The following is a 9,324-nucleotide window of genomic DNA, read 5'->3' on the forward strand; positions in this document are numbered from 1 at the left end:
TGGGATTAGACCAAGATTAGGAAATCCATGCCCAAAGAGGAATGGATCCTCATGACCAAAGGTCAGTGCTAATCCCCACCACCAACACCTTCCTTCCTGTTCTTAGACATCTTCCTTCTCCATCTCAGACATTGCCTCAAAACCTGGCCAGGACTGGGCAGCTGGTTACTGCCACCATCTCCCTGCAGAGAGCACCTTTCTGAGCTCAGCTGGTTCTTCTCTGGATCACATCTTGTACTGGCTCAAGACTGCCAGAGGGCTGCTGCTGTTGAAGTCACCTCTTTCACAGTCTGGCAACCCAAGATGACTTCCATGAAACCTCCTAAGCCCTGCTCTTTTCTGTGTCACTCCTCCTTCAGCCTTACTCTCTTCAGGGCTTGCCTTGACTATGACACCTCCAGAAAGTCACTCCACTGCCAAGGGCAGTAGGCTGCTGTCTTTGAAGTCCCTTCCAAACCTAACTATTCTATGACTCCAACTGGGTTTGCCATGGGACAAAACAGCACAGGGAAGTGGGGACAGAGCTTGCAGCAGCCACAGCTTGGTTCTGCACCTCCTTGAAGGGTGTAACACATGCAAACTCTGCCCTGAGCTTCCAGAGGGTGGATGCTGCATCCTTTTTTTAGGGCAGGACAGTCAGTCCCCAGCAAGGTGTGTCTCTGTTAGTGCCCACACGTACAGCAGAGGGATACACCGCAAGATCCCAGCACACCACTTCCAAGTGTAAGTCATGCACTGATTTCCTGCCTTCTGTTCCAAATAAACTGATGAAAAGGTTTGTGTAAGGGTGTGTGCCAAGAGCATGAAACTGGCCAAGAACTCAGGAGATCTTCCCTGGTCCTATATTCCTTATGCCTCTCAATTTCCAGCTAATACTGAAGAAGTTAAGAAAAGGTCATTCATAACGTCAGCTGCGGTTGCAGTGATATAATAAGAAAATAATGGAAGTATTCCCTGTCTGTGCAGGAACCCCAGAGGCCCAATTCAGGGCTGCACAGCTGACCAGGCAGCAAGAAAGACCAACCAATTTCCCTTGAGTGCACAGCAAAACTACAGCAATTAGAGGGCTTTTTTTTTCAAATGGTGAGTTCTTGGGTCTTCTTTCACAATTTTCATGTTGAGCATCATCTCGCTCTGTGACTACAGGGGAGGCTATTAGGCTATTTTCTGTAAGAAAACAAAGCCTCAGAATTTAACACCAAGCTTCTCAGCAATTTTCCAAGGATGTGAAAGAAGTTACTTAATTCCACAGCAGGCACAGGCTGAAGGTAAAGACTGATCCACCAATTCTTTACAGTTTGTTTCTTTATTCAGTAAACATCTAGTTACAAGTTTCACAAATTAAAAAAGTGGGGGGAGCTCATTGAAGAGGGGTCAGGGGGCCCACAGGCTGATCCAGCTTTTGTTCTGCTCCTCCCTTCTCCAATGCACACATCCTTCTGCTTCTCCACAGATGCCCCAAGGAGCAGCAGGGGAATCAAAGTCTTCATCCCGGTGAGGGGACTGACAGGGGGTTCTAGAAGAATTCCCTCATATTCCTTTCACAGGGGACTAAACACAAACTTCAGAACCAGCCCAACCCAGCACAGAAAGAGTGGAAAGGATGGAAGAGGCAAGGTGGCAGCTCCTCATGACCAGCACTACTGGCAGAAAGAACAGAGCCAAGGGACAGCAGAGGGAATGGGCAATTAATGTGTTCCTTGCACATCAGTGAGATTCCCCATGCCCCACTGCAACACCCAAATGGGGTGAAAAAGAGCAATGCAGAAGATTAGTTGCTTTGTTTTAATTCTTAAGTGGGAGGGAGGTTAATACTAAATTTGAGTAGGGTCCAAGTGGTGCTTTGAAGGGGCTTCAGAGTTTCACTGTCTGTACCTGGGAGGAAAGGAAACATAAAAAGAGTAAGTGGCGCCTAGAATGCAGAAGACAGATAAAGACATGTTTAAACCTGATGTCTAGACATCAAAAAAAGGGGAAAATGTCCCTTTTCAAGTACTAGATCACATCCTAGTGAGCTCTATTCAAAGCACAGGAGAGCAGACACCAGAGCTTACTCGTATTTCAAACTGGATGGACAGTAAATGGTCTCCAAGTACTACACAATGACAATATAAACACTCTACAGATTGCAATCCTACATCACATCTTACTATTTCAGCCATCAGTTAAGGCTGACACCACAGGTCTTTTGTTCGTGACAAAGCTAACTTAAACAGCTTCCATCTTCCTGTTCAGCTCAGCATCTTCTCAAAATTCACACCTGCTCTCTCCAAGTGGGAAAACCCCTTTGCAACAGGAATTTCAAAATAATGTGAGATTAGTGCAAAGAAACAAAATAACGCTCTGGCAAAGAGGCAGCCCCAGAGCAGAAGGCAGGGAAGGAAGGTGCTAAGACTCACAGGAGCGTGTAGGTAGGTCTGGGGGTGGCCGCGCTGCACCCCCCACAGGTCTGCTCCGCCTTCACCAGTCGTACCGGCGGGACTGTCTGGAGGGAGAGTCCTCGGGGCCCTGGATGGCGAGCCGGGTCCCCTCGTGGCGCCGGGCGCCGCCCTCGTGCCGCCGGTACTCCAGGCCCCGCTGCGGCCGGAACCGCGACGTCTCCCGCCGCCACTCGTCATCAAACGCGGCCGCGTCGCCTGCAGGGAGAGCGGCTCAGGTGGGGAGGGGCGGGCGGGAAGGGGCGCCCGGCTTTGCGGGAGGAGGGCACGGGCACCACTCACTTTCATCCATGTTGATGTAGTCCTGCCTCTCCTCCTGGTCACCCGTGCGGTGGTTCCGGGAGCGCTGCATGATGTGGGCCCTCTCCCTGATGTGGTGTCCGATGGACATCTGTTCCAAGCCGCTGTCCGAGTCCCTTACGGTTCGTCTCGTCTCACGGATCTGGGGGCAGAATCCCACATGGAATCAACATTTCCACTCCTTCTCCCAGCCCCCTAAGGCACCCTGACTCCTGCCTCTGGTATTTCAGCCAATTTGCACTGCCACCACTCCCAGGATGCCAAACGCAATGCTACAAAGAGGGAAGAATGGATTCCCCATTGCCAGCACTTCCCATTTCCTCCCAGGGGCCCTTGGCATGGTTCAGTGAGTCACAAGAGCACGATGTGCTCCTCGAACTGCAGCTGACTGCAAAGCCAAAGTGCTGTAGGTGGCCACCCACAAAGCCACCAAAGGAAGCTCACCCTCTGACAGCAAAGCCAGCAGCCTCCTCCTTACCCCGCCAGGTGCTGAACGCATCTCTGAGGTCTCCTGGTAGACTTTGGGCCCATCACCCAGGTTGGAATAAGAGATGACGGTTGAGGAGGTAAATGTCTGGCAGTTAGCACCATTTGTCATATGCTCCTGCAAGAAGGAATGGGGAATGGCAGAAAGAAAGGATGGGAGGGAAGAAGAGATGGTATTTAAATCTCTCTATACAATGAAATAAGAAGAAACACAATAGGAAGAGTATAATCCCCATGGGTCCATTTTTCTGGAGAATACATCTTCCTGCTAAATTAATACTTATTTCTTGCTAAACAAGTCCACCCCCGCACTTCCTTCCCCACCCCTCTCCTCTCCCTGCACTCAGGAACAAGCTTTGTCACTGTCACCCAGCAATGAAGCAAAGCTTGCAGCCTCTGCCACCTTGGCAGGTGTGGCTCAGTCCATCCCAAGCAACATAGTAAGATAAGAGACATCAGAGGGATGGCAGAAGCACCCTCAATACAGAATGGTTCATGGAGGGCTCTTACCATGTTTCCAATCATGTCATTCATCATCCCAAACATATCCATAAAGCCACCTGCCTGAGAAAAGGAAAAGAGAACACAAGAGTAGTCACTCTGGGAAGAGACATGAAGAAAGAACAACAAACCATCTGCAAAAAACCTGCTGTCTAAGAAGAACCTTGAGTTTTTTCATGTTCTTTCAATAGTGCAGAAAAAAACCCCAAACAGGATTTAGGGTTGCTGTTCTTTCCACTCCCTCAGGTTGCATTGCCCAATGATCTGGAAAAGGTTGTTCTTTTAGTTTGGATCCAACTGCCGATGCCCTGGGGTTTGTGAGCCTGGGGACTCAGAAAAGTTAGGAGAAGAAATCTCAGACATGCACTAACAGTGATCTTAAGAAAGTTTCCACTGATAGTTTTTTATCTGAGCATAACAACAAATTTGCTTATTTTCCCCTACAAACACCTGCCTTTTTCATCCTGTAAACCTGAATGCTGCAGTAACACCCTGGGCCAGCAGGTCTCACAGGTTAATTGTGCAATATGTAAACAAAATTACAATGTCAGCTCAAACTTGCTGATTTCTTTTTTTTTGTTTCCTCGAGTAGCCTCTTGCTCTCGTTTCCAGCAGAGCAGTACTCACATGCAATGTTATTATGCTTTGAAGTCTATGTGTTTGTAGTCTTATTAATCCTCCTCTGAGCTACAAAAATTCCGGGACGCTAAAGTCTCTTTCATTGAGGCAATTCTGCAGAGCAAGACAGCTGAAGTTGCTGGATCTGGAATAACCTATTTCCACTGTGTTATTTCAGTGGAAGATGGAGATTGGCACGCTCCAAGCACGCTGCTCTCACGTACACACAGCCATTCTCATTCCAGCCCTGTTTACCTGAAGTATTCTGTGGCTTCTCCAGCTGCCACTGCTGGAAAAGGAGGTGCAATAATCCCCTCTGCCTACTGATGGCCAAGTCCTTTCCTCGCATCCTCACAGTTCCTTCATTACCTCCAGATCTGCAGCTTCTTTTCAGACATATGAAGTTATTAAGGCACTACCTGCTCTTCCTAGATATTAACTGTCCCAATTCCCATGAAATACTGTGCTATAACAGCTTTATGGCTTTTCTCTGGTCAAAGTGCAAATGCAACTTCCCCACAGACACAGGGTTAGATTCCCTCTTCAAAAACAGCTCACGGACAGGATTATAACATTAGAGGGGAAACAAGGTAAAGGCCTGAAGCCATAAAGCAACTCAATGAGAGGTCCAAGAGAAACTAGATGCTTCCAGTTTCAGCTCAATACCCTCTTCCCTATTCTATTTACTATAAATCTAAAGCTCATCCTGGTCTCCTCAGACATTCCCATCCTCCCTACCTGTAGGAATAGCTGGTCATGCTCACAGATGGCTACATTTTAGCACGGGTTGCAGGCAGTGCTGATGAATCTCAGTATGGAGCCACTACTTGGAAAGCCTCTAATCTGACCCAGAAAAACAGAAAACTTACCATGCCGAGCATCCCAAAGGGTGAAACAGCTCCTGCCTGCCAGGAGAACAGAAAAACAGAACAGAGAATGACATTGCAACAGCCAAACACTAGATCCTCACCAGAACAGGCTAACCCTTCTAAAAAACAGAACTGGGAACGCTCAGGCTCTACAAACAAACCCCATGGATTCCTGGGGGTTCAAGTCACATCACCCCCAACAAACCAGACATGAGGTGATGCTCCTACATTTCTCCCCGTTATATGAATTCACATCCTTGAAAAACACCACATATTTATTCCCTTCCTCCCGTCCAACCTAGAATGCAGTTGCATTCAACACCTTAATACAGGTGGAATAGAGAGAAGGACCAGAACACCACTGCCTAAGAGATTTATTCTGCACCCAGCACCTGCGTGGAGGCGAGGGAGGTGCCCAACCCAGGAAGGGTGGGAGACAAGCTGCCAGGGCAGTTTGAGAAGCTGTGGCTTGTACTCAGCCCCTGTGTTACCTGCATCCTGCGGCCAGCCTGGCGAGCCCCAGGCGTGGTGCCATCCGTGATGCCGAGGAGCGGCCCGAAGCCGAAACTCCCAGACAGCATTCGGTTCATGTGCTGCCGGTGGATGGCAAAGGGATCCCTTTGGGAGAGGAGGAGAGAGCAACGGTGAGGGCAAAGCACCATATAACCCACTCCTCCCACTGTGAGCTTTTCTTACACGACTGCACATTCCTCCCCAGTCCAAACATTCAGAATCCTGAGAATTCTGGGCTGTCTATGGTGATTACTGGGGCTGGAAGGGACCTCTGGATGTCATCACATTTCTTGTGATAGGTTTTATACCACAGAAGATCTCTCAGGTACTAATTTCTGTACTCAGAACCAATGAAGTAGGTTGGTTGTCTGCTTCCAGTACTGCTCTGGAGCCAATCATGGCCAAGGCCACTCCAAAACCTCACTGCTATAACACCTCTTATAGGGAGGTGCACTAAGACCTTTCTGGTTGCAAAGTGAGGGCATCAGGGAGCACATCAGCTACACATCATCCTCTCACCCCTCCATGTACACAGACACAAAAAGTGAACTGCAAGACTGGAACCTCCAGAATGGACTGCATGGGCTGACATCCCTCTGCCCCCCCGGCATTGAGACCACATAAAGCTTTTCCAGATTTGATGGAGAAAGGGAATAATAACTGGGATACCTAACTGGTTTTCCCTCCTTTTGCAGCCTCAAGAGGTTTTCCCTCCTTTGCATTCAATCACACATGTTGGTGAAGCAAAAGGAGGAAAAGGAGGGTAAGGACAAACAGTCACAGAACACAGTGGCCACAATAAGAAACTTCTGGGAAATACCAGAGCTTTTTTCCTGCACATCTTGTAGTCTGCAATTATCCCTCTTGAGCATTAATGACCTCTATAGCATAGATTATTCCTGAGATCACAGAAGTACCCACTACAAACCAATACTTTTCTGTCTCTACTGGAAATGCTTCCCATAATAAAAGTTAGACTCATACCTGCCATGTTAATGAGAAGACTGTCATTCAGTGACTAACTGGGACATCAAGGTCTCCTCTCCTGCTAATTTGCTCACAGCTGATAAAATTCTTGCTTACTACTGATTTCATAAGCAAAAAGCAGACTATTCTTCTACACTCAAAAATTTCACCAGATTTCTAGTAGTGTCTTGTTTAACATAATCAAATTCTTCCTGTATTACAATCTATTCCTTATGCACATTGGCAAGGCCTGCCAACTTGGTGTCACTGCCAAAATTTATCAATAGCATCCAATTTCTGTACTGAGGACAGAAACAAAAACATTCAGTGAAAGGGATCCCAGGAAGAGTTCTTGGGACCTTTGTTAGATTTCAATACTCGTGTTTCAAAACTGCTCCTTGTCTTCTCTTTTACTTTGTTCCTCACAACTTGACAACTGCTTCAGCAGCCTTCTCCAGCTCCATTAATGACTTCCTGTGCAGAACAGCAACAAACACTGGACAGAGCAGCAGATTTTATCTATCTCGACTGCAACCCTACTCTGCGTAAGAAGAAAAAAAAAAAATCCTTGCGCAAAGAAAAAGATTAGTTATTCCAGCCCTCTCTTCCTCTCAGACTGCGATGCCTTTTGGCCTACTTTATTACGCTTTCCCGCAAGACCACGCTCCAGTCTCGCAGGACCCGCTGCTGGCGCTGCCCCTCGGGCGGGTGTTTGTGTCCGTCCCCGCAGCCGCGCTGCCGCGGCGCTCCCGGGCCCGGCCGCCTGTGCCGCCCGCCGGGACGCGGGGCAGCGCTCCTCGGGCACGGTGCGTGCCGCAGCCCCCCCGCCTTCCCCCGCTCCCCGCTGGGCGCCCATCCCGACTCACATGGCGAACATGGGGTCCTCCGGCTCGCCATCCCTCATCAGCCGGAACATGCTTCCCTCGCTCGGGGGCGGCTCTGCGGAGGGGAGAGGGCGGTGAGCGCAGCCGGCGCTGAGGGCGGAGCGGGGCGGGGCGGAGCGGAGCGGAGGAACCGGCCCCCCCGCCCCGCCAGCCCGGGCAGGTGATGGCAGCGCTCCCCCCCGCCCCCGGTCCCAGTCCCGGTCCCGGCCCCGCCCCGGCCCCAGCCCGGCCGTGCCTGCCGGTGTCGGCGGTCCCGGTTCGGCGCACCCGAACCCCCGGGCCGCTCACGCCTCCGCGCCCATCGCGCCCCGGCCCGCGCTGCCTCCGCCCCGCCCGCGCTGCGCATGCGCGCCGCCCCGCGGGAGGGCGCGGGCCAAGCGGGGCCGCGCGGCACAGCGCCCCCTGGCGGCCTCCGCGGGCGGAGCCCCCGGCCCGCACCTCCCGCCGGGAAAGGAACGGGAGGATGCGGTGATAACACAGGGACCGCGCAGGCCTCATCGCTCCGCACAGCCTCCTCACCAGCGGCACTGATCCCTGCTCTCTGCGGGACAGGATCCGTGGCATCGGCCCGAAGCTGTGTCAGGGGAGGTCTAGGCTGTCTATCAGGAAGAGGTTTTGCATCCCCGCGGTAGCTGGACACTGAAACAGGCTCCCCAGGAAAATAGCCACAGCACTGTTATAGATAATAAAGAGATTCAGCCGAATTGAGTATAATCAAAAATAAGCGATAATTTATTTCGTGGCCGGGACACGGTCCACGATAGCCACAACCGTAAAGGACAGCGCCGAGCCCGGGATCGGCGCCGGGTGAACACGCTCTGACCCGAACTCCACCGCCCCGGATCGCCCGATGTTCACAAAACCACCTTGGCCAGACCAGTTTTTATACAGTCTTCCCTAGCCCGGAGCAGAGGTCTTTGTCTCCTGTCGTCGTTCCGCGTATTCATGTGGTTTCCCTTCTCTGCGTTGGGCTGGACAAAACCATATTCTGGGAGACGATGAGTTCTGATGAAGGCAGGTCTTGGTTTACGGAAGCCGTCATCGAGATGTACTATTGAGATGTATCTTTCCCGATGGCTCTGGTTATCCTAGTCGGGGGTATTTATCGGGGCTCATCGTTTGGGTGTTCCCTAGACAATCTCACAGAGAGAGCCATCTCCGTTGCGGCTACGTCTATTTACTTGTTAATCTGGGCTCTCCTGCTTTTGTTGGCTGTTACAATGCTGTGATGAAGCAATCTGTGTCCTTTCATCGTCGTGATTCTCTTTTTGGTTTCTGAGTTTTTATTATTTTATTCATACAAACATTATTTATTCGACATTAATTTACAAACTTACGCGAATTACATTATATCATGTATTACAGCACCAAGCCTGATAGAGTTCAAAATGTGTTTGGACAATACTCTCAGGCAATACTCTCTTGGTAATGGTCCTGTTCAGGGCCAGGAACTGGACTCGATGATCCTGATGGGTCCCTTCCAAATCAGAATATTCCGCGATTCTGTAGTAACCCCTGTGGCTCGCAGCCAGTTGATTCCCGGCCAGAGTCCACAGCAGTGCCTGACCACTGCAGAGGCAGCACTTACCTCAGGCGTTCTGCACGGCTTGGGCATGTAGGAGGCACCCACAGAGCTGCTGGGCTGTGCTGAGCACATGGACAGTGTGTGCATGCAGGGCTCTGCTGGCAGAGGCAGGGAGATACTTTGTAAGCCAGCTGTGGGTCATCACTGATCCTGGACAGCCGCTG

General features: G+C 50.6%; 1 protein-coding gene across 3 annotated transcripts; it reads right to left on the reverse strand.

Annotated features, from left to right (window-relative positions):
* Positions 1 to 1,287: 1,287 nt before the first annotated feature.
* MLF2 (myeloid leukemia factor 2) lies at positions 1,288 to 7,907 on the reverse strand. Of its 3 annotated transcripts, XR_013776095.1 has the most exons (9): positions 7,811 to 7,907; positions 7,558 to 7,630; positions 5,704 to 5,830; positions 5,213 to 5,248; positions 3,735 to 3,788; positions 3,217 to 3,342; positions 2,721 to 2,880; positions 2,400 to 2,636; positions 1,288 to 1,875 (listed from the first exon to the last, which is right to left on the reverse strand). XR_013776095.1 is itself a non-coding variant. In XM_079319679.1 (7 exons), the coding sequence occupies exons 1-7, from the start codon at positions 7,605 to 7,607 to the stop codon at positions 2,461 to 2,463; spliced, it is 729 nt and encodes a 242-aa protein (XP_079175805.1). In that variant the 5' UTR covers positions 7,608 to 7,684; the 3' UTR covers positions 2,398 to 2,460. The 3 variants fall into 3 exon arrangements, 1 of the variants encoding a protein (XP_079175805.1); XR_013776096.1 differs by lacking the exon at positions 7,811 to 7,907 and having other exon boundaries at positions 7,558 to 7,684; XM_079319679.1 differs by lacking the exons at positions 1,288 to 1,875; positions 7,811 to 7,907 and having other exon boundaries at positions 2,398 to 2,636; positions 7,558 to 7,684.
* Between the last annotated feature and the right edge of the window lie 1,417 nt (positions 7,908 to 9,324).

The sequence above is a fragment of the Erithacus rubecula genome, assembly GCF_903797595.1.
Source record: "Erithacus rubecula genome assembly, chromosome: 1".
Classification (NCBI taxonomy): domain Eukaryota; kingdom Metazoa; phylum Chordata; class Aves; order Passeriformes; family Muscicapidae; genus Erithacus; species Erithacus rubecula.

Coding starts and splice junctions, on each gene's coding strand:
- MLF2 (XM_079319679.1), bottom strand. CDS start 7,607: ATGTTCCGGCTGATGAGGGATGGCGAGCCGGAGGACCCCATGTTCGCC. Junction 5,831..7,557: donor GAGGACCCCATGTTCGCCAT/GTGAGTCGGGAT, acceptor CCTCTCCCAAAG/GGATCCCTTTGCCATCCACC. Junction 5,249..5,703: donor AGGCTGGCCGCAGGATGCAG/GTAACACAGGGG, acceptor TTCTCCTGGCAG/GCAGGAGCTGTTTCACCCTT.